General features: G+C 50.5%; 1 protein-coding gene across 49 annotated transcripts in view; it reads left to right on the top strand.

Moving 5' to 3' along the window:
• Positions 1–104: 104 nt before the first annotated feature.
• UBN1 (ubinuclein 1) overlaps positions 105–26,736 on the top strand; it is a 33,101-nt gene continuing 6,469 nt past the window's right edge. Inside the window, exons 1-19 of one of the 49 annotated variants that reach the window (XM_086854595.1) lie at positions 154–229; positions 703–1,118; positions 2,706–2,792; positions 3,663–3,758; positions 4,271–4,405; positions 4,845–4,948; positions 6,078–6,516; positions 9,608–9,678; positions 11,600–11,729; positions 11,872–11,990; positions 12,441–12,563; positions 13,412–13,555; positions 16,313–16,363; positions 17,432–17,474; positions 17,786–19,012; positions 20,350–20,464; positions 20,537–20,602; positions 20,904–20,993; positions 23,975–26,389. In XM_086854595.1, the coding sequence (XP_086710721.1) occupies positions 879–1,118; positions 2,706–2,792; positions 3,663–3,758; positions 4,271–4,405; positions 4,845–4,948; positions 6,078–6,516; positions 9,608–9,678; positions 11,600–11,729; positions 11,872–11,990; positions 12,441–12,563; positions 13,412–13,555; positions 16,313–16,363; positions 17,432–17,474; positions 17,786–19,012; positions 20,350–20,464; positions 20,537–20,602; positions 20,904–20,993; positions 23,975–24,027 (3,333 nt within the window). In that variant the 5' untranslated portion in view covers positions 154–229; positions 703–878 and the 3' untranslated portion in view covers positions 24,028–26,389. Of the gene's footprint in view, positions 230–255; positions 1,119–2,705; positions 2,793–3,662; positions 3,759–4,270; positions 4,406–4,844; positions 4,949–6,077; positions 6,517–9,607; positions 9,679–11,599; positions 11,730–11,871; positions 11,991–12,440; positions 12,564–13,411; positions 13,556–16,312; positions 16,364–17,431; positions 17,475–17,785; positions 19,013–20,349; positions 20,994–23,974; positions 26,390–26,736 lie in introns of those variants that run through there. The other 48 variants (XM_086854596.1, XM_086854620.1, XM_086854590.1 and 45 more) reach the window with 48 other exon arrangements.

Genomic DNA, 26,736 nt, shown 5'->3' with positions numbered 1-26,736 from the left:
GACGGGGCGGTGCCAGCGGCGGTGATTGGCCCCCCTCGATCACGTGGTGAGGGACAGCCATCCGCGAGCCGTTCCCGCGAGGTGTGGCAGCGGCGGCGGCTGCTGATTGGTTGTGATGCGAGGCGTGGCCGCTGGAGCGGTCGCTGATTGGCCGCGGCGCGCGCGGCCCGGCGCGAGGGCAGCACCGCCCACGTGACGCGGGCGCGGGCCCGGGCCCGGAGCGGTGGCGGTGAGTGAGTGAGGGCGGGCGGGCCCGGCGGCCCCTGCGCGCCCCCGGCACCACGGCCTCGGGCCTCCCCTCAGCCCCGTGGGCCGCGCTCCCTCCGGCCGGGCTGCCACCCCGGGTCCCGCTCAGCCCCCGCCTGGGCTGCTGTCCCAGGGACGGTGGTGTCCGGGCCTCCGTGCAGCGAGAGATCAGGCGGCCGGAGCGCAGCCCCGGCCCGGGAGGTGCAGCCCCGGCCCCGGGAGGTGCAGCCCAGCCGGGTGTTTGTGCCTAGGGCTCCTGGGCCGCGTCAAAGCGAGTCTGGCACGCTGGTTTTGTTTCCCCGGCAGCTGGATTTCCTTCAGCCCTTACAGATGGAGCGGTGTGGTCTGAGGAGAGAGATCTGCAATGGACTGGAGGGATAGCGGGGAACTTCCAGTGTTGGAGGGAAGACTGGTACAAGGATTGACTTCTTTCTTTCTTCTCTCTAATGATTGCAGCAAGCGCTCGCAGCACGGCCCTTTGTCACTTCCCGAGAAAACTCCAAAAGCAAAGCAGTTGTTCTGCTGCCAGCATCCTCAGTTATCCTTGGTGAAATCCATCAGTGCAGCCTGACAGACCTTTCCTAATGCAATGGGAAGGATGCCGTGAGGCCTGCTAAGACTTGGCCATAGCCATGACAGAGCCCCACAGGGTTTCGTTCACCACTCTGCATGGCCCACTGAGCAGCAGCTTCCTGAAAAGGTCTCGGAAGGACGATGGAGAGCAGCCCCCGGAGCCCGAGCCAGCGGCCACGGCCGTGCGGATCACCCTGACCCTCTTCGAGCCAGACCACAAACGCTGCCCGGAGTTCTTCTACCCAGATCTCCTCAAGAGCTGCAGAGGGAAAGTGAAAGGGGGTTCTTCAGGTGACAAGGTGAGTGTCCCTGGGGGCCTGTGGGAACCTGTGTTGTAGCTGAAGGTCTCAAAGGCTGTCTCAGCATCGTTGTTTTGAGAGTTGGGTCTGTGTTTGCTGTGAGGTGCTGCAAGGTGGGAGAAGGGCAGGTGAACATCCTGCAGGCAGGAGAACTGACCCACAGTTGTTGTCAGGCCACACTGTGTCACTCCTTTGCCCTGGCTGGAATTTGGTGTTGGGAGGATGTTGTGCTGGTGGCAGGTGAGGGATGTGATGCTCCTTTAGTTTGGAATGGCTGGATCTAAAGTGAGTTTTGATACCTGGGTGGCTGGCAGTGATAAGGAGCTGTTTTCCAGAGAGCACCAAAGGAGACATGAATGAAAACTCCTGTAGCATCTCAACTTTGAGTTAAGAATGTTTGTCAGTGAAAAGAAGCTTACTGGATTCTATTCCTTTTACTGTTTTCCTTCAGGACTGTTAGCAGTCAGTTGATGTTTTATGCCACTTCTTTTTTGGTTTGTGGTTTTTTTTTGTGGTTTTTTTTTTGAGGGTTGGGAGAAGCAGGTACAAAACTAGCTGGGAGAACCCAAACCACAGAGACACTCTCAGAATCCCAGCATAGTTTGGAAAGGGCCTTAAAGCTCATCCCATTCCACCCCCTGCCATAAGCAGGGACACCTTCCACTATCCCAGGCTTCTCCAAGCCCTGTCTAACCTGGCTCTTGGACACTTCCAGGGATCCAGGGGCAGCCACAGCTTCTCTGGGCACCCTGTGCCAGGGCCTGCCCACCCTCCCAGGGAACAATTCCTTCCCAATATCCCATCCATCCCTGCCCTCTGGCAGTGGAAGCCATTCCCTGTGTCCTGTCCCTCCATCCCTTGTCCCTCTGCAGCTTTCCTGGAGCCCCTTTAGGCCCTGCAAGGGGCTCTGAGGTGTCCCTGGAGCCTTCTCCTCTCCAGGTGAGCACCCCCAGCTCTCCCAGCCTGGCTCCAGAGGGGCTCCAGCCCTTGGGGAATCTCCATGGGCTCCTCTGGACTCTCTCCAGCAGCTCCACGTCCTGCTGCTGTTGGCCCCAGGGCTGGAGGCAGCTCTGCAGGTGGGGTCTCACCTGAGAGGGGCAGAATCCCCTCCTCCTGCTGCCCACACTGGGGCTCAGCCCAGCCCTGGGGGGTTTTTGGGTGTCCATGGCCAGGGCATGGCCAGCTGTCACCCACCAACACCCCAAATTCTTCTCTTAGGGCTGCTCTGGATCCTTTCATCTCCCAGCCTGGATTGATCCGCTGGGTTCCAGGTGCACCACCTGCATTTGGCTTTGGTGAGGTTCCCTTGGTCCCAGCTCTCCAGCCTGTCCAGGTCCCTCTGGATGGCCTCCCACCTTCAGGTGTGTCAACCACACCACACAGCTGGGAGGCATCTCCAGACATGCCAAGAGTGCCCTGATCCCACTGTCCATGTCACTGGTGAAGATGTTGATCAGCACTGTCCTAAAGCTTGATTTACCTGAGCTTCTGCCCAGCTGCTCCAGTCAGAATGGGTTTAATTCATGGGGTTTTGGTGGCAGTGTGACAGGACTGACTGGCATGGTTTTAACCCTTTTGTTTCTACAGAAGAAAGATCCGGCTGATCCCTTCAATGATGAGGAAAAGGAAAGGCATAAAGTGGAGGCTCTTGCTAGGAAGTTTGAAGAAAAATATGTACGTGTTTCTTCTTTAAATTGTGTTATTCTTTGGTCTGGGCTGTGCTGTTCAGCTCTCAGGCAATGATTTTAATGGCTCTCGAGTTCTTGTTCTCCCCTTGTCCTTTATCCTGGCTGCCACATGCTGGTTTTTATGGACTTTTTCTATCTCAGGGCTGTAAAAATAGTTCAGATTCATTCTTAAATCAGATGAGTCGGATTAACGTGAATGACATGAACTCAAGTGAGCAGCAGATCACTTAATGTAATTGATAAAATTGAATTTCCTTAAGCAAAACTTAATTTCTAGGCTTTGTTGCTGTGGATGGAATGTGCCAAGTCTTAGAGCATGGGGCTGTGATGAGTCCACTGCCCTCAGGACCCTGCTGCATGGATCTGTCTCATCTGTTCCTTTCTGTTCTTAGGTCTGTGGTTGGCACTAAAACCACACTGTGGTTTTTATACCCTTTGGCACTTCTGGGTAGCAAGTTGTGTGTTGTTTTGTGATACAGATTTGGCCCATGGGTCACCCTGACACACTCTATGTGTGTTTGATGTCTGTAGTACTGAGTCTGTACCCACTGGAGCACTTAGGGAAGAGCAAGCCCTATGGAAGAGAGCCCTGGCAGGAATGTGGAAGGGATGCAGACCCAGTTCAGTGTGGAGTCTGGCTGGCAGTTTTTCATTTGGCTGCACTGTTTCATTTCTGTATGACAAGGCTTAAAACTAGATTTACCACACCCTGGGAGTACAGTGTGATGGGAGCCAGCCCTGGTTTGGTTCTGCTGTAGCTTTTCTGTTCTGGAGCCAGTGTTGCTATCCTGTGTCAGGGTGTCTCTGTGGTACTGGAAAAGAAAAGTGATCACAGTGTCCATATTTCCTTGTTCAGGGTGGCAAGAGGCGCAGGAAGGACCGGATTCAGGATTTGATTGATATGGGGTATGGCTATGATGAGTCCGACTCCTTCATCGACAACTCGGAAGCTGTGAGTGCTGGGGGTGTGAGAGTGGCTAAAGGTGGCTGCCTGGGAGGCTGAACCTGGACTGGGAGTGAGCCAGGAGGGTGCCAGGGCCAGGGAATGAGAGCTCCTGGGGCAGCTACATGGCAGGAGATGCTGGTAGGCATTCCAGTGTGTTCTTGGGGAGCACAATCTCCTCAGTCTCATGACCAGGGACAGGACTTGAAGAAATGGCTGGAGCTGAGTCAGGGAGCTTTAGGTGGGCATTGTCTGGTACTGGAACAGCTTTCTCAGGGAAGTAGCCACAACTCCAGTCCTGTGTGAGCTCAAGAAGCATTTGGACAATGCTCTCAGGCACAGGTTGGGGTTGTTGGGGTGTCTCTGCAGGGCCAGGAGTTGGACTCAATCCTCATGGGGGTCCTTTCCAACCCAGCATATTTTATGATTCTGTGAATCCCACTGCATCTTCCAAGCAGCTGAGCTATGGAATGAAGCAACCAAGCTCCCATTGCTAATAAACTGTTCTCTGTTATTTCCAGTATGATGAGCTGGTTCCTGCCTCTCTCACTACGAAGTATGGAGGGTTTTACATCAACTCAGGAACGCTGCAGTTCCGGCAGGCATCTGAGTCTGAGGATGACTACGTCAAAGAGAAGAAGAAGAAGTGTCCCAAGGTCAGCAAGGCAGCTTTCTCAGTTATTGCCTCTGTTACAGCTCAGAGCTTGCTGCCTGAAAGTGTTTTAGTATCCAGAGTGGGACAGATTCATGATTTGGTGTGGACAGAATAGGGATAAGCACCTGAAATCCCATTGTATCCTAGAATTTCTTAGTAAAATGAAGCATGTCTGGCCTGGATAAGGCTCTGGTGGGGTTGCCTGGCTCCCAGAGCAGAGGTGACAGCAGCTCCCTGTCACCCTGGAAGTCACAGCATTATGGGGATGCTGTCAAATGCTGAAGGCAACACGTGCCAGAACCATGGTGAAGGATGTGGGGGGATTGGGTTAATGAGTCCTGTGCTTTCACTTTCCTGGGAGAGGTCCCAAAGTGGCTCTGGAAGTGCTGGTAATGTTGTGGGAAACTCTTTGATTGTGACTCGTTTTTAACCCTCTGCAGAAGCGGAAGTTGAAAGATGGGGGTGAAAAAATAAAGAAGAAGAAGAAGGATGATTCTTATGACAAGGAAAAGAAATCCAAGAAGTCCAAGTTTCCAAAAGCTGGGTAAGGAGGGGAGGAGGGAATTCTTGCCACTCAGCACCTTGTGTCAGGGTTCCAGCTGGCTGCAGTAGGAACCTGTTGCAGTGTGGGGTGGCTCAAATGCACATTGCAAACACCAGCAGGAAAACCTCTGTTGCTTCTCAAGTGGGAAAGAAAGGCAGGAGATGATCAGAGAAGGAGCACAGCTCCACAGCAGCAGTGTGTGAGCACAGAGGGGCACAGCTTTCTGTGGTGTGGTGTTTTTGGAACTCTGTTTAGGCACTGACAGTGAAGATAAGAACTGTTAGGACAAAGCTGTGGGAGGAAAGGCAGGTGGGAAGGGCTGGGGCTCGGGGCTGTACGAGTGTTGGGATGGCAAGGGAGGGAGAGGTTACAAGGCAGGCTGTGTTACTGCTCTCTCTGGGCAGTCCTTTGTACTCCTGGCCAAAGTATTTCTTGGATGAGTGCTCAGCTCTTTATAGCTTTTGGGCTGTAAAATTGAATGTTTTTTCTTTTTGTTCTGAGTCATCTTGTGCTGTAGCTCTGTCTTTGCTTTGGTCTGCCTGGACTGTCTCTTTCAGTATCTATATCTGTTGTTTTTCACTCATTCCCTACATTTTCCTCCTAATTTTTTTCCTTTTTCCTTTAACTATTCTTTGTAATTGATTTTTTTTCCTGCATGGATCTGCTTTTGGGCAACAGCAACTCACGTGTCTGGTGTGGTATCATCAGTGTGTGATTCCTTCAAAGTGAGCAAGGAAAGGAATTTGCTCTCCTGGTTTTAACACAGCAGAAATCTCCACACTAACTCTGTTCTGCCTCAGTTCCTCTGTACTAATTGTGCATTTCCCAACCTTCCTTGCTGGAGTAACAATAATACCATGTAGCTAGATGAAAGCAGAGCTCTGTGGAGATGGTTTAAGCCCCTGCACCTCTCTGCAGTGAGTCAGGACAGCCTTCTCTGAGCTGAGATGAGCAGCCAGAACCTTAGGACTTTTAGAAGCTGTAAAATACTTTTTCTGATATAATTGGTTAAGGGGCTAAGACTTTCCAGGGAATTGTGCCTGAAGTGAACTGGGGGGGGAGGAAGGGACCCTCTCTGCTCCTTGATCTTTTATTCAGTTCCCTTTCCCCTTCTACTCTTTGTCTGCAGCTTCACAGCATTAAATGCAAGTAAGGAGAAGAAGAAGAAGAAATACTCTGGAGCTCTCAGTGTCAAGGAGATGCTGAAAAAGTTTCAGAAGGAGAAGGATGCTCAGAAGAAAAAAGATGAAGAGCAGAAAGTGGTGACTCCTTCCCCAGTAGACCCTGCAGCCCCAAGGGAGGCAGAGGCCATGGCAGACCCTCTGCTGTCCCTCTTTGGCCACGCCAGTGACAGTGACCTGCTCCAGGCAGCCACAGCCATGGACTCCTTGAGCGACCTGGAGCTGGAGCGGCTCCTCAGCGAGTCCCCAGAGGGCAGTCCCTTCCCCGAGGTGGAGGATGGCAGCGACCCTGGTGGCACAGGCTTGGAGCAGGAGTTCAAGCAGCCACCATCCCTCCCAGAAGGGCTGCCAGCTCCCCTGGAGAAACGCATCAAGGAACTGGCTCAGGTACAGCAGCTCCTGGGGGCAGTGGGGCTGGTGGTTACTGGAGGGGTACAGATCTGCTGGGTGTGTGTGGCAGCACCCAGGGACAGAGGACATTCCAGTGGGGGAGTTTCTCACATCCACTGGGATCACACCTTTGTGTCATCCTGTTTCCTCTAAGTCACTTTCTTGAAGGCCCAGATGTCAAGTGATGTCCAAGTGCTGGACCTTGTTAGTTACTGGATGTAACACTCAAGATCACACCAGATCAGGATTCCTTCTTTACCCCTCTTGGAAAAGTATGGACCCGATGCAAGAAGTAATGTCCAGAGTCAGTTTGACATGAATGAACTGAAATGTGAATTACTGAGGCTGGAGGGCTGGTTTGGGCTGGGATAGAGGTAATTTTCCCTACAGTGGCTGTTTTGAATTGTGCTGTAAAGAGAGCTGATAACCCAGGGATGTTTTTATTATTGCTCTGCAGGGAGAGCTCACCCAGTGCCAAGGTCTTTGCTGCTCCTCACCCCACACTGCCAGAGAGGGCCCTGGGGGACACGAGGAGCTGGGAGGGGACACGAGGAGCTGGGAGGGGACACAGCCAGGACAGCTGATCCCAATAGGGATATCCCAGATCAAGGGGGGTCATGCTCACCATATAAAGCTGGGGGAAGAAGGAAGAGGGGGATGTTTGGAGTGATGGCATTTGTTTTCCCAAGGAACAGCCTGTTACATGTGATGGAGCCTTGCTCTCCTGGGGATGGCTGAACACCTGCCTGTCCATGGGAAGTGGGGAATTAATTCCTTGTTTTGCTTTGCTTGTATGGCTTTTGCTTTCCCTGTTACAGTGCCTTCTCTCAGCCCATGAATTTTCTCACTTTTACATTTGTGGTTTCCTGCCCCATTCCCACCTGGATGAGGGAGCAAGCAACTGTGTGGGGCTGAGTTGCAGGCTGGGGTAAAACCATGACAAGGACAAGTTCCACCATAATATTTTTTATGTGCTGTGCTGGTCGGGGCAGTGAAGGGGTGCACTGTGTGTAAAGTAAGAGGGTGCAGCTGGAAAACATTGCCACAGCTCTACACTGGGAGAAGACCTGGAAATCCCTGTAGATGGGGCTTGAGTATTTGCTAGAACCATTTCCATTCACAGGCAGATCCTTTGCTGATCTGCCTGGAGCTGCACCAATTTGGCAGTTTGAGTCCTTTAACCATTTTTGACATCTCATTGTTGGGGTACCATTTAGGGAGTGGAATATATTCATGTCTAGAAGGATGATCCTGTGTGTTTTCACCAGTAGCTCTTCCTGCAGCTGGACTCCTGGGGGACTCACCCATCTTCTCCAAAAGGTGCTGTGCTTTGGGAAGCTCCAGTCTGTTTTGGAGAAGGAAAACATTGGGTGCTGGTCAGGGATCCCTTCCTGGCATGTCAAAGTGTGCTTTTAGCCTTGTGGTGTGAGGTCTGTCACCATCAGCCTGTCAACAAGTGTTGGGAGGTTTTGTTCTTTCTGTTGGTGTGGTTTTAAACATTGATTTTAAGTCATAGATGTGCCCTTCTAGCTCTGTGGTGGTTCTGCCTCTTGGGGCACTTCAGTTTAGAGCGCCTCTTACTTAAGTAAGAGATGCTGAGTAACTCCTGTTACTAAAGATAAGCTGCTCTTAGAGAACTGTTCTGCTGAGTTGTGCAGTTGGGGTGAGCAGATGGGAGGGGAGGAGGAATTGAAGCAAGTATTGCTACAGCTGATAAAAATAATGGGCTCTTGGTGGATGTTTCTGTTTCAGAAAGCACCAAAATAGCTGTTTCTGACTCTATCTGAGTTAAAGGAGAGTATTTTGGAAGTTCCAAGATATCAGGTTAATTGTTCTGGTGTTGTGAAACAGTTTAATAGCAGAGTCCCCACTGATTTTCCTGCTTAGATTTTCCTGCTGCTATGTCTCTTGTTGCTGGATTGTGGATGTTAAGAGAAGTAACAAACTGAAACCTCTGGATCAGTTGGGACTTTGGGAGCTCAGGTGGGAATGAAGAGGTGCTGTACCTCTGCCCGAGAACCAAGTCTCTTCATCCCAGAGGTGGGAGCATCTCCTGAGTTAAATGGAGCTTCCAGGCATTTCCTCTTCTACTTGAGCTGCTTTGACTTTAACCCTTTGCTTCCCGAGTAATTTTCCTGTTGAGGATTCTCCTTAGCACTGAGCCTTCTCCTTTGATACCACCTGCTGCTAGCAGGGATGAATGTTCACCCTCTGGGCATAAATTAATTGCTTGCTTGCCTCAACTTTGGAGTGGTAAATCATGGGATTTCAAAATCCTCTCCTGGTCTCCTTTCCTGTGCAAGGAATCACTAACTCATTGTGCTGTCTTGTGCCAAATCCCAGTTTTGTTTATATCCCCACTCAGAAAAAACTGAAAACTTTTGGCAATTTGCTACTATCTCATTCATCTCTTGGAATTATTTTCCTGCTGGACATGTTTTTCATGGGTGTGATGTTTTTGGGCAGTGCTTTGTGAGCTGCAGTCATAGCTCAGGAAGCTTCCTGAACAAGACTTTTTTTTTGTTTCCATGGTGTTGACTGGAAATAACACATCCCCTGTGGCTGTGACTCTTCTCTGTTGGTGTCTTGGCTTAGTTTCCAGATTGATGTAGAAAACCTGGTGATAAATTTCCTCAACCTTCCTTAGATGTGATTAGGATGAGCTTTCCTGGTCCAGGGACAAGCTCTGTGCTCATATTCCTCAATCTACTGAGAAGTCAAAACCATGCCCTGAAGCTGTTGTTGTCCCCATGGCAAGTCTGCCAAAGAAGCCACCAAGCCACCTCCTTTGTCCCACGAAACAGAGGAATCTTCACTCCAGAGTGGTAACTCCAGTGCATCTGGAGAGGAGAATCCAGACTGGGAAGGTCACCAGGTGTGCAGGACATGGTGTTACCAGCTCAGGCAGGGCTGGACTTGAACTGGAGAGGAGTGAGAGAACAGGGCACCACGTCACTTCTGCTGTGACAGAGTTTAGGAAATAAAACTGTGCCTTGTTTTGCAGTAGTTCTGGGGTGGTTTTGAAGACACCTGGTTGCATGTGCCAGCTGTGAGCTGCTGATGATTTGTGTTATGTCCTGACTTCCAGGCTGCCAGAGCTGCTGAGGGAGAAGGCAAGCAGAGATTCTTCACTCAGGACATCAACAACATCATACTGGAGTAAGTGCTGCCAGCAGAGAGCATTAGGCAGAACGTTTTTGGTAAATTCAGGAGCAGGTTCAGCAGGAATTGTGGGGTTGTCCTTGTACAGGTCTTCCAGGTAGAAGATGTCCAGGATAACATGAAAGTCTCCTAGAAATGCTTTCAGTTGAAATATGATGAGGTTGAATGTTGGAGGGGATGTATCCAGGCCTCCTGTTCTCAAGATGCTGCCTGATATTTATGTACCTAAATTTGGTCACTTCACCTGTGAGTTTGGCTTGATGCAAGACCAGTAAATCTCTTCCTGTGAGAGATATCAGGCATGTTTTGCTACTTAACTGACATGCTATGTAGAATTGTTTATAACTGGGATAAGGCTGCTGTGTTCAGTTGGTTCTCTGGGAAAACTGGAGGAATTCCATTCCTGCTCTGTGTTTTGAGGCCCCAAATTGCAGAGTTCCAGTGTTGCTCAGGCAGCTGCAGATAATGGCTTCATTCTTCTGCCAGAGCATGGAGAGAGCTGATGAATGCACAGGGCTTTGTGATCAGTGCAGTAATACTGACACCCAGGCTTTAATTTCATTAAGGTTTATCCAGGCACTTGCAGGGAACTGCCAAGGGGAGGTTTGGGACTCTCTTTCCCTCTCATTTCCAGGGCTGATTACCACCTTCCAGCATTCCAGTGCTGGCTGCACAAACAGTCCTTGTCTGGTGTCAAACCAATCACTTCAGCCTTATTCAGAGCAGATTTAGATAGATTTGTACAAATTTGCTGTACAATTTGGGTCAGGGCAAGCCCAGGCATGAGTACAGACTGGGAGAAGAACTCAATGTGAGCAGGCCTACAAGAAGGACTTGAGGTGCTGTGGGAGAGAGGCTGGACATGCCCCCCTGTGAGCACCCAGAAACCCCCCTGGGCTGGGCTGAACCCCAGTGTGGGCAGCAGGAGGGGGGATTCTGCCCCTCTCAGGTGAGACCCCACCTGCAGAGCTGCCTCCAGCCCTGGGGCCAACAGCAGCAGGACGTGGAGCTGCTGGAGAGAGTCCAGAGGAGCCCATGGAGATGCCCCAAGGGCTGGAGCCCCTCTGGAGCCAGGCTGGGAGAGCTGGGGGTGCTCACCTGGAGAGGAGAAGGCTCCAGAGACAACTCAGAGCCCCTTCCAGAGCCTAAAGGGGCTCCAGGAGAGCTGCAGAGGGACTTGGGACAAGGGATGGAGGGACAGGACACAGGGAATGGCTTCCACTGCCAGAGGGCAGGGATGGATATTGGGAAGGAATTGTTCCCTGGGAGGGTGGGCAGGCCCTGGCACAGGGTGCCCAGAGAAGCTGTGGCTGCCCCTGGATCCCTGGAAGTGTCCAAGGCCAGGCTGGATGGGGCTTGGAGCAGCCTGGGATAGTGGAAGGTGTCCCTGCCATGGCAGGGGGTGGAATGGGCTTTAAGGTCTCTTCCAATCCAAAGCATTCTGTGACTTTGATGATGGGGATGATGAATCTTTTACACTTTCTGACACTGAGGGGTGGCTTAAAAAGCCAGCCTCCTAATTTCTGTTTAAGTGCATAGATGGGTTTGGCACATGCTGATCTCTCTCATCTGCTCGTTTGGAAGTTGAAACCTAAGTTTGATTTTGTATTGTCCTGAATTCCAGTGCCGCAGCATCTGACATAACCAGTGTGCACTTCTCATTTCACTGCCTGACCCTCCTGCATGCAGCTGCCAGGGAGAGCTGCAGAACAGATGACACTGCTGTCTTCCATTTGTTCCTTCTCCAGCTACTCCCAGATTCGAAGCATAACTTGGGATAAAATCTGTTGATTGTAGAATCCAAAGAACCTTCACACAGTTTGCCTTGTCCTTTGTCCCTCTCTCCCTGCCTCCCACTCCCTGAGAGTGCTCAGGGAGTCCCTGGCAGTCCCTGCTGACTCTGTGTTTGTCCCCACAGCATCGAGCTGCAGACACGGGAGCTGAGCAGCCAGGTACGCTCGGGGGTCTACGCTCACCTGGCTGCCTTCTTCCCCTGCAGCAAGGACACCCTGCTCAAGCGAGCCCGCAGGCTCTACCTCTACGAGCAGGTGAGGGAAGTGGCCAGCACAGGCCTGTGTGTCCCCAGTGGCTGCTGTCCCCAGACAGGCTGTGTCCTCTGGGGACACTGTCCCGGCTGGATTTTGGTGTCCCAGCCATGTGGAGCTTCAGGGTGTTGTGTGCTCGCTCCAGGGTGGCCGACTGAAGGAGCCTCTGCAGAAGCTGAAGGAAGCCATTGGAAGGGCCATGCCAGAGCAGGTGGCCAAGTACCAGGAGGAATGCCAAGCCCATACTCAGGCCAAGTTTTCCAAGTAAGCTCCTCATCTGCTCATTCCTCATCTGTAGCTTTTCCCAGCAGGCTTCCTGTGGCCTGCTCTCCTGAAGTTTGCCACCTCTTTCTTCTGTAGGCTAAATTTGCTGATGGGCATTGACTGGCTTAATTAAGCCGTGTGTGTTCTTTGTGCTGTCTGTGGCCATGCCAGCTACAGCAGCACTGCTGGGACCAGAGCTTGGCTGAAGGGTTTTGTATGTGCAGGCGTGTCCTTAGGAGCGTGGTAGCCTGGGAAAAGTCAGGCTGGATTAGTCCCATCATCTCTTACAAGATATTGGGAGATTTCTTAACCTTGAGCTCATAGCTCAGCTTGCACCCTAAACCAGAGATTGCTGATATTGATACCTCTGTCCGGTGCTGTTCAGAGATACTTAATCCTCCCCTTGAACCTGCAGGACAATCATTTCCACGTTTTCTGTCTCCATTTCAGGATGCTGGAAGAAGAAAAAGACAAAGAGCAGCGAGTTTGTTCCGATGATGATGAGGATGAAGAAAAGGGAGGGAAGCGAGTCGCGGGCCCGCGGAAGAAATTCCAGTGGAATGATGAAATCAGGTTTGAATAACTCAAGATATTGAGCAAACTCATGACCAGTCTTACTCTTTGCAGTTGGCAGTGAAGCATCTTGGTGTCTGTCTTGTTTACAGAGCAGTGCTGCTCACCTGTAGGAACAGTCAGCTTGGAGGTTCGTGGCACATGGTGCTGTTTATGGAAGCCATTACTGCATTTATTACATCTCACCTTGAAGCTGATTTCAGGCCCAGGGTAACCCTGAGGGAAGTGCTGAGAAGCCTCTGTGCAGAGTCCAAAAGACAGAGTCAGATCTTTGGGAACAGAAGGGATTCAGCTGAATTGCTGACATCCTGCAGCCCAGACTCTTCACATGCCCAGGTTCTGGTTGTAGAAGCAGTTGAAGCTGTTGCATTTTCTTGCCCCTGGCATTTGGGGGACTGACAGAGAAGGGAGTGCTGAGAACAGGGGAGAGTGACAAAGGGTAAAAGGAAAATCAGTCCTGCTCTCTTTTTCTTCTTAATCTGGAACAAATCAATTTGTGTCGCTGATCCATGTAGGACAGAGCCAGCTTTGCTTCCTGCCTTCTCCTTGCTGTGAGGTGAGGTTCTGTGGTTTTTGCTGGTGCCTGTGGCTCTGGCACTGGCTTGCTACCTCAGCTGTTTCAGGAGATTACACTGGCAAGGGGTAACAGGACTTTTCTTCCTGGTGCATCCATGTGTGTGCACACAGAGCAGGAATGTGCCTTTCCCTTCCCCTTTCCTGAGGAGGCAGTGCAGGGTTGTATTAGCAAGTGTGTCTTGCTGTATTTATCCAGCCTGGATAAAGAGAATGATCTCCAAGTGGGAAAGGTCAATCTGCATAACTGTATCTGAAATCTTCCTGTTCCTCAGGGGTCTGCTTTGCCACTTGGTGAAGATTAAGTTGGATGGTTATGTCCTTGACAAGAATAAGGCTCAGTCTCTAGAGGATTACGTGAAGACCTTCCTAGAAGGAGAGGTGAAGCCCCTTTGGCCAAAAGGCTGGATGCAGGCCAGGTGAGCAAGAATCAAAGGATTCCTTGTCCCAAGGGACCTGGGAAGGTCGTTTAGTCCTGCCCTTGCTCAGGGAATGACTGGCTTCAGAGTTAGATCAGAGTGCTCAGGGCCTTGGCATGTGGAATTCTGGAAATTCCCAAGGATGGAGATTCCCACAGCATCTCTGGGCTCCTGTTCTGGTATTTGATCACTCTCCATGAAATCTTTTCTCCTTATTTCCAATAATTCCCCTTCCTGCACTGAACTGAATATTCACTGCTTATGTTTTTTACTATGCACCTTTGGGAAAGGTCTGGCTCCATCTTGGTCCTGTCCCCACATCTCTTTAGGTAGTGGAAAACTGCCATTAGACTCTTCCTGGGGCTTCTCCTTTTCCAGGCTGAACAAACCCAGTTCTCTCCACCTCTCCTTGGCTGCCATGTGTCTCTATTCCTTGGGATGTCTCCAGTTTGTTGGCATCTCTCTTGTATTGTGGGGACCCTGGAGCTGGATCTGTGTCCAGATCACTCCCAGGTGCTGAGCAGGGGATAGTTTGCTTTCAGCAGGACACCTGTGCAGCAGTGGCTTCCCTTCAGCTTTTCCCCCCAGGACCCCCAGGGGTTTCCTGCAGGGCCCTGCCCAGGGTTGTTCCATCCCAGCTCCAGGACTTGGTGCTGGATTTCATTGAGCTTCACAAAGTTTGTGTTGGTCCCTTTCTCCAGCCTGCTAAGGGCCCTGTAAATGGCAGCCCTGTCCTGCAGCATATTCTTCCCTCTCTCTCTGTCCCTTTTCACCTCTCAAATTCCTGAGTGCAGCCAGGACTGTAAGTGGCAGTGCTCAGGAGCCCTGGTGCCATGTTGATGTCAGATAGGTGCCACTGGCAGGTGGAACTGGCACTGAGGTCCGGCCCACGGACCTATGCCTTCTTGGCTCTGTATTACAGAAGGTTGCTTTATAATCACAAAGGATACATTTTTCAGATACTTAGGGAAGTCTTCTTTGGAGTATTCCCAAAAGAAGGCAAAGTAGAAGTTTTAGGGGCTCATTAGAGTCAGTAGAATTTGGTGTGGTTTCTGTACCCTCACTGCTGTTTCCTGCTCTTTCCCACTTTCCATCATCCCTGGCCTCAAGCTGGCAGTGGCAGAGAGCCACACAAATGGCAGAGCCCTTCTGCTGGGACTGTCATCATCATCTGGCCTGCTTTGATTTGCTCAATACTTTTAAAGAAAGGACAACTCTGCAGTCTTCCTTCTGGAATCTTTAAGGTTCCTTCCAACCCAGGCTGTTCCATGATCTGTCTCTTTGCATTTCACGAGCTGGGCAGTGATGTCTTCTCTGCTGAATTTGCTTTCTGGGTGTTGGGGGATAAAGGAAGATGTAGTAGCAGTTCCTAAGAGCAGTAAGTATGATCCACTTGGCAAAGTCCATGGCTGTTTGATGCAGTTGTATGTGCACAGGAAGCTCAATGGTTGCAGTGTGGTGGTGCAGGAGCTGAAAGATGGCATTAGGAGGTGGGGGAAGGTTCCTCCTTAGTTAATGAAGATATGCCCAGCCTGAGGATCTCAGCTTGAAAGGTTTTAAAAACTTCTCTTTGACTGAAAGGAAATTAAAATGTTCAGCTCCAAGTTTGATGGTGAAACTGTTACTGGGCATTTGGGTGTTCACCCAAGACTCAGCGTAGGAGGCACTTCCAGTGGAATTAAGTACAGTAAGCAATGCCTCAATAAAAATGGATTTCCTGGTTGCTTTCCAATGGCCCAAGGACAATGGTTTCTCTGGCTGGGACTTGGAGTTGGACTTGGTCTTTCTAGATCCCATCCACCTCAAGATATTCTCTGACTTGGTGGTTTAAAGACAGCAGGTAGAGTGACAGCCATGGGGAGGGATAGGTGGCTCAAGGAAAACTTAACTATTTTATGGATAAATCAGCTTGATTTGCTGTCATCATGATCCCAGAAGTTTATCAGTAAGAGGAACCTGAAGGTGGACAGAGCAGCACGTTCATGGATGAGTTAGAGAGTCCTGCCATGAGTCTGTTTCCTCCATTAATGCTAAGAGATGATTAACAGAATGTTAGGTTAATGTAAGCTTGCTTTTTAAGGGAAAATGATGACAAAAGTCTTGTTAATAGCAGCCAGGAATCACATTCCGCATGCCAGTACTGAAGGAATGTTTATAACTCCTCCCTGACATGTGAGAGGACAGCTGAGTGGCAGCTGGTTTGGGTCAGAGTGTTTGTGGGAGACTCTGGTTTACCCTCAGTAGTGCAGGGCTTTGGATGAAGCTGAGTCTATTGGCTGTGCTCAGTCAGTCCTTCCAGGAAGGGTTGTGATGTATAGAGTCACCTCAGCTCTTGGCTGGGACACAAAGGCAGCACAGACCCTTCTCTCCTTCATTGCTGTGTGAGAGGCACGGGAAGGGAACTTTCTCCCTGGAAGCTGAAGAGCTCTTGCATGATCTCTGGCAGCAGTAAGGCCCTGAGTGATGATCCTGCCTCTCCAGATGGCTTTTTAAGCCAGCAGAGCTTTTTCCTTAGGCATTGTCCAGCCACTGCCTTGATGGCCTTTCCAGTGCCTACGGGCATTGCTCCCCAGAGAGAGAATTGTGTGGGGCAGCTCAGGATGATCTTCCTGGAAAAGGGCTGAGTATTTGTCTCCTCTCTGTGGTTTCAGTTTCACTAAGTGCCCTGCTGTACTGTGCAGCTCTGTGTCCAGTGATCCCAGCTGCTCTACTGGGTCTTGCTGGATATCACTTCTCATTGCTCTCTTCCCTTCTTAGGACACTGTTTAAGGAGAGCAGGCGTGTACACGGACACCTCACATCAGTCCTGTGAGTATCACAGCATTCCTTTGGAGTGAAAACTGGTGATCTCCATTCCCTGGGGCCTGGGGGGATCTTGCAGGAGCACCTGAGCTTGCTTGGCTCCCCCCACATAGATCAGCACTGCTTCCTTTGGGGAGGTGTAGAGAGAGCAGCTGTTTGTGTGTGACATCTCCCAACACTTTCCTGAGGTGCTTTAGCCTTCAGTAAGCTCACAAATAAGAAGTTTAAAGCCAGGTTGCCCCTGGTTCAACAGCCTGGAGTCAGGCCTCTGTGCTGGGCCTGGGAGGATCAGGGAGGTAAAGTGGAGTGTGATTACTGCAGCCTGTTCACTTGGTCCTTACTGGATTCTGGATTCCCTCTTGTTGCCTGGTTCAAGGAGGGTCACAATCAGCTCAGACTAGTGAAGGTGGGTGTACCAGGCTGGTGTTGGCAGCCATCAGAATCCAGCTGGGCAGGGGCTTTAACCCAAAGGGTCTCATGGATCTTGCTGGTGGTTGATAATAGATGAGGACATGGATTTAGGCTGGTGTCAGTTTGGCAGACAGTCCTGTTCCTGGCACTGCATGAGTGAGGGGAAGTGGAATAGGGTGTAGAGTCGTCCTTCCCTCAGCCACACCACCCAGCAGCTCCAGGACGTCTTGTACCAGAGATTGCGTCTGACCAGATCTATTCTCTGGGAGTTTGGCAGGTGTTTTTGCATCCTCAGCTTCTTCTGGGAACCCAAAAGGAAGGTGTAACTTCTGCAGAACAGTCTCTGTGCCAGTTTCTCTCTGGGCATTGCTGTAGGAGGGCAGCAGTGGGGTCCTGCAGCTGATGCAGGATGTGTGTGTGGGTGTTTCACTGCTCTGCTGCCATTCCAAGACTCTGCTCCACTTCCTGATCTGCTCCCTGTGTGGCAGTTGGGGCTTCCAAGAGCAGCAACCAAATGTCATGTGCTTTTGAATCCTAGCAACCTGAGATGCTGCCTCTGTTCCCTGCAAAGATCATCACTAACAGGGGCCAGGTGTGCTCCCTAGCTGGCTCCTTCCCTGGGGCAGTCACTGAGCCATGTTTTTCTTGTCTTCTTCAAAACAGGGTGAAGAAGAAAGTTATAGCTCCTACTAAGGTGAAAGTGAAGGTGAGTTCTGTTTTCTGGTTCTCTTGGTTGGTATGTGCCAAAAGTCAAGTGACTGCCATCCTGAACCCTGTGTTGGAGCTTTGTATGTGTACATCAGCTACTGTGGAATGGCTCTGCTCGGTATTTGGCTTAGAAAAACAACTGGAACAGCAGCTAAAATTGGTGGCAGTGGCAGTTGGGAGGGAACTGGGGGCTCACGGGCACAGAAGATGTGTATCCTGCCTTTTATCCACAAATTGTGAACCTTCCCACCCCTTTCAGCAGTAAACCCTGTCTCTCTTCTGACTGTGTCTTCTCCTGTGATGTTCCAGGACTCTTCCTGCAAGCCAGACAAGAAGCTGTCGGTGTCTGTCCCGTCCCTGCACTCGAGCAGCACCTTGGCCTTGTCCTCAGAGCCCCAGGGAGGAGCTCTAGGCATCAGTGCCCAGACCAGGGAACTCTTGTCCCTTGGGACAGCCCAGGCTGCCAGCAGCACTGCCACTCCTGCCACCTTCAAGGATGACTCTTTGGATGAGGACTTGATTCACAACCCCACCTCTTCCCTGGAAGCCGTGTCCAAGGAACTGGCTGTGCTAAATAGCAGGGCCGCAGGGAGCCCTGACTTTACTCTTCCTGCAGCTCCAAAAGCTCCACCAGAGAAGATCCCAACTCTTGCATCCTCAGAGGAGAAGAGGACATTTCCAAAGCCCAACCCTTCCCCTACATCATCCTCTGGTTCCCTCCAGTCTCCTCTAAACTTCCTAGCTGAGCAGGCCCTGGCTTTGGGCCAGTCTTCTCAAGACAAGAAGACAGAGAACTCTAATTACAAAGAGCATTCCTGCCAAGCCTCCCCCAGCAAAATCCTTCCTGACACCCACCAGGCTAAACAGAAGCACCACAGCCTGGTCAGGCCTGGCCACGGGCCCCCAGCCTCGACGCCGGTGCCGGGCTCTCAGGTGAAGGTGTTCCACCCTGGTGCTCAGCTCCAGAAAACCTTCACCTCCCCAGCTGCCTTTGTCAAACTGCAGAATCCCAAGTCCTCCACCCCTCTGCCCCAGCGCTCCCTCCTCCAGCAGGTCAAGTCATCAACCAAAGCTCAGAGCTTCCATTCCTCCACGTCCCCAAGCAGCACCCAAAATTCCAGCAGCTCCCACAAGAGCCAAGGCTTGTCCTCATCATCTCTCAGCTACGCCGGGAAGCACTCGAGTGGCTCCGGCTCTTCAGGACAATCTTACAAATCGCCTTTCGTCGCTGGGTCCCTCTCCAAGCACGGGGCTTCTTCCAGCAGCTCCTCCTCTGGAGCTTCTGCCAACCAGGGCAGTTCCTCTGGGACTTTGCTGCCCAACGTTCCGGCCCCTTCCCCGGGCTCGGCCTCCAGCCGCCCGGCCTCCAGTTCCTCCGTGAAGAAAACTCCCGTTTCCCAGAAGCTGACCCTGGTGGCACCTCCTGGGGGCTCCAATGGAGATTCCAGTGGGGGCACCCAGGGGGTGGCCAAGTTGCTGACCTCGTCCCTAAAGCCAGCTGTGGTCAGCAGCACCACAGCCTCTACCTCTGTGCCGGTAAGGGGGCAGTGCTGGGAGCTCCTGCCTTCTTCACAACTGCCCTAAAGGGGGCACTTCAAAAGCAGTTGCTGAAGTTCTTGGATGACTGTCTGGATTTTAGCTGCTTTAGACTAGAAGGTTGTGGCCTTTGCCCTGGGTTTGCCCTCCAGAATTCCAGCTTTCATTTTCAGCTTTAATAACCACTAAGCTGAATAGTGTGCTGCCTTCCAGAGGGCAGTTTTTGCCCAGGTTATGCCATGGTCCTGCCCTGGCTCTGCACGTTATGGGGACAGTAGGGCTCCCATTTGGATTTAGAGAAAATGCAGTAAGGTAATTTATAACAAGAGATAAAATTCATTGGATAAACTAGAAGTGTAATGATTAATTTGTTATTAATTAGATCTACAAACTTAGCCTTCTTCAAATTATTCCAAGTAATTTTAGTATTATTGCCACTTTCGTCATGAGTGGCCCATAGAATAAATAACATGGAATCATTCAGGTCTGAAAAGCCCTCTAAGATCATTGAGTCCAGCCATTCCCCTAGCACTGCCAAGGCCACCGCTAAACCATGTCCCCAGGTGCCACATCCACACAGCTTTTAAATCCTTCCAGGGATGGTGACTCCACCACTGCCCTGAGCAGCTGTGCCAGTGCCTGACCACCCCTTCCATGAAGAAATTTTCCCAATATTTGTTGGATAGAACATTTCAGGAAGGACTTCTGGGTTGTCAGTACAGACCTGTGTTACTAAAATACTGTATTACTTAATGGTAAAAGTGGCTTAATTTTTATCTATAGCAAAAAAGTAATAGCTCCTAATGTTGTATTTATTTGTTGTTGGCTGCTCATCCTTGCCTTCCATCATGCCCCATGGAGAGAGCTGGGAAATACAAGGAGTGTATTTAAATGGAAAGCATGTACTGCTCAGTTTATGTAGCTTGTCTGTTCCTGAGATAGAGAGCTGGGAAGCACTCCCCAGTGGTGCCTGTATCCATGAGGGAGATCCCGAATAACATCCCGGGGTGCCTTGGGTGTCAGGCCTCAGTGCCTGGAGTTGCCAGCAGTGTGTGCTGCCATAAGCAGCATATCCCTGGAACTCACAGGCAGTGTGGAAACTTTGCCTAATGGAGGCACAATTCCAGAGCAAGGGAAGCATGGAGGCAAATCCGGTGTGGCCACATTCAGAAGAGCTGCCTTGCCAATGTCCATCTGCAGGACCCTCTTGGGCCCTGGCTGGGAGGGTGCTTTTTCCAAGGGGAAACCCTTGAGCATTCCATGTTTTGCAGATCTGTAAGTATGATGCTGTGCCTTGGTTCTCCCTCTCCTGACTGACCTTTTCCATTGCTTTGCAGAAAGGAACTAGTGGAGCTGTGCTGCTAACGAGTTCTTCCTCCTTAAGTGTACTGGCTCCATCCTACAAGTCCAACAACCCAAAGCTGCCAGCTGCCCTGAGCTCCACCCCGTTAGGTATTATCTCTCCTATTCATTCTTTCCCTCTCCATGTCATCTCCTTCAGTTCCGACTCCTCCCCAAAAGCAGGAGTTTCCAAGGATGCAATAGTTACGGGACCTGCTCCGGGAACTTTCCACCACGGCCTCGGGCACAGTGAGTATCCTGCTGGTCACCTGTGTGTCACTTGTGCCTGTGCTGTCACCTGGAACATCTGCTGGGCTGGCCCATTGCACACCAGCCCATCTCTCTGGCTGTTGCTTCATGCTGTGGTCCCTGCTTTTGTATCTCCAGCAGTTGCATTTGGAGAACCTTGGGCACATCCCTAGAGCTTGCCCAGAAGTGCCAATATCTGGAACCCAACTTCTGCTAACTGCTGCAGCTCCTCTGCTCATTTCTGTCTTGGATGTGTATTTGTTCCTTTTTTTCCCTCTCCTCTCTTTGTTTTTCTCTCTAGGTCTTCTGGCTGGTTTGCACTCCAGCCCCCACCATGCAGCGCCACTCCCACACTCTGCCCTGTCCACTCATTTACCACAGAGTTTGCCAGGTAACTTGTCAGATGCTCGTGTTTTCCTTCTGCCTCCTGAGTCTCCCTCTATCTCAGCAGATTCTTCCTCCAGGGCTGGAGCCAAAGGGGTTGTCCATGTTTTCCAGCTGTGTGGTTGTCTCTAAAGCCTCTCTGAGGTACAGAGCGAGGGGCTGGGAGCAACCTGGTCTGGTGCAAGGTGTGCCTGCCCATGGCAGAGGGTGGAGCAGGATGGGCTTTAAGGTCCCTTCCAACCCAAACCATGATTAGGAAGAAATTCTTGGCTGTGAGGGTGGAGGGGAGGCCCTGGCACAGCTTGTCCAGAAAAGCTGTGGCTGCCCCTGGATCCCTGAAAGGATCCCTGAAAGGCCAGATTGGACAGGGCTTGGAGCAGCCTGGGATAGTGGAAGATGTCCCTGCTCATGGCAGGGGGTGGAATGGGATGGGCTTTAAGGTCCCTTCCAGTCAAACCAGTCTGGGAATCTGTGATTTCTGAAATGATGAGTTCTCAGTGCTTACAGCAAGTGTTGGTTCCTGGAGATACTTGGAATTACCCTACCAGGATGAAAGCTGTGCCTCTTTGTGCACAGCCTGCCAGGACTGCCCTGGAATGAATATTCCAGCTCTGTGGAGTTTTGTTCCTGGTGACCTACAAAAAATGTGTCAGACCAGACTGTCTTGTGTCTATGCAGTGAGTTAATTGCCAGCATCTCCTTCATGACAAGTTTGTAGTGTAAATGCAGATTGCTCCACTTGCTGCTCACACCGTGAGGATTTGGCAGTTAAGCCTGTTCCTGCCCCAGTTTGATGCCTGCAGAAGTGATGCATAAAACAAGAGTTTTCCAGAGAAGGAGAGAAGTAAGGAAAATTGAAATTCAGTAGCCAGCAGATTGTGTTTGCCTGCTTCAGGGAGCTGCCCTGGTGACTCCTATTTCTGCTTTCTCAGGGGTGTTCTTTACCGCTTTATCAGTGCCATTATCTTAGTACCTGCTCCTCTTGGCATGGTCTTCCTGGGCTAAGTGAGCCTGATTTAGAGTGCTAGACTGGTCCTGTGACTGTGTGCATGGATAACCACGTAGCCTCCTGGAGGAGTCATGGAATAAAACACCCTTGACTGCTGAGCACGGTGCTTGTTTGCTGAAGAAAGAAGAGTGTGTTGTGCACTCGTGAAAATGTAAAGAATTGGTTGGGTTTGCTTCCTTTGCTGGAGTTTGAGGTGGGTTGTGCTGTGCTGGTGTGGTAGAGCTGAATAGGTCCTTGCAGTGATCATTGGTGTGACAGACCCTTCCTTCCTGTTTGTAAATCACACTCCCTGGAATGAGATCAGGGATTGTACCTTGAACATGGCTTGTGGAATATATTCACTGAGGAGCAGCTCCTTGTCCCTTTAGTTGAGGGAATTCAGTGATCACTTCACCATTGTTCATAGGGCTTATAACAGAAAGGTTTTTTTGATGGACTCTTCAGCAGGATGTAGGGCCAGAAGATGAAGGACCACTGGGAATAAGTGAAGGAAAACTAACTATGGATATAGCTTCAGCAAGGACCTGCTTTCTCACTTGGTGTTTTCACTTAAAGATTGGAGAAGGAGCCTGGTGCTGCCATCTCTTGGAACATTCCCAATTCTGGTGTTCTGTAGAACACAGTAGATATTTAAGTGACCCCCATAACCTTAAAATGAATTCCTGTGTTTTGTGGCACAAGCTGTGTTTGGCTGTGCCAACATCTGCCCACAGCTGCATTGCTGTGTCTGAATGCTGCAAGGTGCGTGGGAGGCTGCTGCAAATGCAAGGGAATGTTGATGCCTTACATAAAAGTGCTTTTACATCCATCTTCACCCAAAAGCCTCTGAGCAAAGAGCATCCAGTGCTTGCCTGTGTGTGGTTGGTGCTGCTGTTGCTGGTGGAGGTGCCTTGTGCTGGGGCTGGTTCTGTGGTTGTGGGATGTGCTGGGCTGAGCTCTTGCATGCAAGGAGTTGTTCTTGGCCTGGAGGAGAAGCTGTTGCTGCACTGCTGGGTGCCACTGCTGCTTAGCTGCACATTTCAGTACTCCAATTTGTTCATCACAGTCTGAAGTAGTTTTAATTGCTCCTGGAAAACTTGTGTTTCGTTGAACTGCCTTCCTTTTTCTCTCTTCTGTGTGTTTTCTCGTTTCCTCAACTTTTTCCACATCCATTCCTTTCTGTTCCATTAGTGGTGAGATTCCTATGGATCCTGCTGCTATCAGTGGGCACCTAAAGCCTTCATTTAAAAAGCACCTAATTAAATAATATAAAAATAATTAATAAAGCACCTAAAGCCCTACCTGAAAAATATTTGTAGGTGAGGGGCTGGCCTCTTCTCCCACACAACCAGTGACAGGACAAGAGGAAACAGCCTGAAGCTGTGCCAGGGGAAGTTTTGGTTGGACATCAGGAGGAGTTTCTACATGGAAATGGTCATCAGACATTGGCAGGGGCTGCCCAGAGAGGTTTGGAGTGTCCATCCCTGGAGGTGTCCAAGACCTGGACGTGGCACTCGGTGCTCTAGGCTGGGGACAAGCTGGGGATGGGTCACAGGTTGGACTCCACAGTCTTGGAGGTCTTTTCCAACCTCAGTGATTCTGTGATTACAACGGCAAAAATGTACAACAGGTTACTTCGATCCACCTGTAGGTGCAAAGCAGCCACACCATGTTTTTTGGGATTCCTGGAGGGGGAGATGTGGCAGGGTGGATTTAGAGAAAGGCGCAGGCCAAGGAGTTCCCTGGCAGCTGGAATTGTGCCGTGGTGCTTCTGCTGAGAGCCCACAGGGGACCCTCAGTGCTTCTTTTGTCCCTTCCTCAGAGGCTGGGCTGTTCCCCGTGCAGAGATGTCCCCAGGCACATCCTCTTCTTCCTGATTCCTTGGTGCTGGGAAGGAAGAGTAGGTCTTTCCCTCTGTGCAGAGGCCTGGCTGTCCCAGCTGCCCACCCTCCATGGGCTGGTGCTGAACCCCCTTCCCAGCTGGTTTTATTTTCTTTCAGATGCTTCTCAGCTTCACGGCAAAGGGTCCAATGCACAGCAGCGCAAGTTGTGACACCTGCAAGGAGGGGAGCTCCAGCACCCATAGGATAAAATCCAGAGGAACAGGTCATGGACTTTGGATACCAGCTGTGTCTTTTGATTTCTTTTTGGTTTTTTTCTATTTCTTTTTTTTTATGACAACTGGAGAGACTGAACTGCAACAAGGAACTCATTGGGGGGTCTGCTCAGAGGCTTTCAGAGCTGAGCCCCACACATGGGGTCACCTTGAGCCCTGCCCCGATGAGAGGAGCCTTTTGTAGCACTGTTTTATTGCTGCTGCCCTTCCTGCATTCCCTGGCACTGGCAGGAGCTGGAACTGGCAGGGAGGCTCAGGTGGTCCTGCAGTGGATTCCCACCCACCTGTGTCTGTAGCTGCCAAGTACCTCCAAGTCCAGTTACCTCCTTGGTCTCCCCATGGAGGGTATGAAAGGTGCTTCTTTCTTCTGCTTTGGATTTACTTGGATAATTCTAGCACTGCCAGTGCTTTCTTGAAGACATTTGAGTAACTTTCCAATTGTACTATAAAACTGTGCTACACTTAATTGGAGGATTTAACATTTCCTGTGTGGTGAATCTGAGGAACCACCTGATGTTCCCCTCTGGAGGAGACAGAAGACTCTTTAGAGACTAAAGACATTTTTAGATTCAATCATCGACTTTCAGAATTCTACTTCTTTTGAGTTTTTGGACTTTTTTCCCCCTCCAAAGGGATGCTTTTTTTCCTGCTCAGTTTTATCCTCATTGCCATTGAATGCATTGGATTGAATGGGACACTTCTTAGCATGTCACATGGATCGGAAGACATAATTCCAGTGCCTTTTATGGTGGAGCAAGAATGGACTAGTGACACACATTTCAGCCCTATTTTGTGTGCTCCTCAACCCTTTTTTAATCATTCTGTATTTAAAATGTACTCTGGTTTATTTAATAGAGCTTTTTATGGTTGCACATCAGAAAGGAAAAAAAAAAAGCTGCACTGTCTGGACTTCAGTGGTGACCTGGTGACTGAGCACAGTCCCAAATCCAGCAGGAGCACTGGTTCTCATCCCAGTATGTGCAGGCGGGTTCCAGGCCCTCCCCTAAAGCCATTCTTTCCTAGGGTTGTGAGTTAGGATCAATTTGGTGGGCAGAGGGAATGAGCCAGATGAACCAAGGTCCCATGTCAAATGAATTCCAGAGAAAACCACTGCTCTCCTCAATGGTACCTGCACCAGGATCATGTGCTCAGCACAGCTGCAGGAACAGGGACCATCTACAATTGGGGGGTGTCTTTTCTTGTTTGTTTTTTCTTAATTTTAGACCTAAATACTCTCCCTGTGCACCTCCTTTCAGGCTAAGGGCAGGCTGAGGCTCCACCTGAGCTTTCTGAGGTTTGGTTTCCTGCTCTGCCCTGTCTGTCTTCTCTCAGGCCCCCACAGCCACGTCCCAGTTGTGCAGTGATAGTGCTGATCCACATAGAATTTACTGGTATTCCAAGGAAAAGCTTGTAGCTTCCTCCTTGAGCATTGGGAAAGGATGCTGACCCCAGGATACCAGCAAATGTCTGCTTTAGTTTCCTCTGTTTTTTGTTAAGATCTGAGAAAGACTGTTTTCAATTTGAACTGATGCATAACTGCCCAAGAATCAGTGAGTTGATTGTATTTCACAATAATGGATACAGCTCAGATTTCAAGTCTGTTTACAGAAAATACCTAGGTTGTAGCAAAAGAGCCAAAGAGAACTCGCGTGGGTAAAACGAAGCACAGCGTTTCTTGGTGGACTCTGAGCAGCGGATGTCGCGTGGTTCCTGTTGAAGGCCTCGTCCTGAGGGGTGCTTGGCACCTTCACCTTCCCCTGGGAGCTGAAAGGTTGGGACACCTGGCAGGATAGGGGCTCTCAGCGAGTGACTCGAGGTACTGGTTCTCCTCCCTCTCTTTGCTTTCACTTGAATGCTTCTGCTGGGAAGCCCCGGTGTGCGCGGCCAGAGCAGAATGCCCTCCTTCTAGGAATTTAGCGAAGCCTCTTGCCTCAGGGAAATGTTTATGTGGTGGAAATTCTGTGGGATATTTTTTCTTTACATGCTATAATGAATGAGTGAGTGGTGTGGAGCAGAGTGGCAGCAAGGCAGGCCCACGCAGAGCAGCTGATGGGGAGCCAGGCTGGCACCTCTGCCTTGGGGAGGCAACTTGCAGCGCTTCCAGGATGGAATGGGGAGGGATAGGCTCCCATGGCACTTACCTGGGGATGGCAGTTCCTTTTGGGTGTAAGAGCTGCAGTTTACTATTCTATTTTTTTTTATGTGTGTTGGCACTGTCTTGCTGAAGATGGTGGGGGTGGTATGAAAACTGTTAATCTTGTACAGAACAACTCAATAAATTGTTTCAAACTTTCCAAAACGCTTTTTTCCCCCATCTCCTTACCTCTGGTTTCCTGACTTTGTTTCTGAGAATTTCTCTTGCAGCTAGAGTGCTCATCTGTGTCTCGAGTGAGTAATGAATTATTGACTCTTTTAAAGTCTCCTACATGGTGAGTGAATGGCAGTTGTGTTACAGCTCTTGCAGGGGTAAGGATGTTTCTTCTCATTCCCTGTGCTCCTGCTGGTGCTTGAAGTTGGCATCTGTTGGAAGGGACACGTGGGGCTCAGACCCCCAGGGCATCAGTGTGTTCCTCCCTGATCCCTTCAGTGACAAAGGTAAAACAGTGGTGTTCATCCCCAGAGCCACGAGGGATAAGCAGGGGATGC

This window comes from Cyanistes caeruleus, chromosome 17 (genome assembly GCF_971803275.1).
Source record: "Cyanistes caeruleus chromosome 17, bCyaCae1.hap1.1, whole genome shotgun sequence".
NCBI classification, from domain to species: domain Eukaryota; kingdom Metazoa; phylum Chordata; class Aves; order Passeriformes; family Paridae; genus Cyanistes; species Cyanistes caeruleus.
The sequence above is the reverse complement of the archived record's forward strand: the minus strand, read 5'-3'. Positions and strand labels throughout refer to the sequence as shown.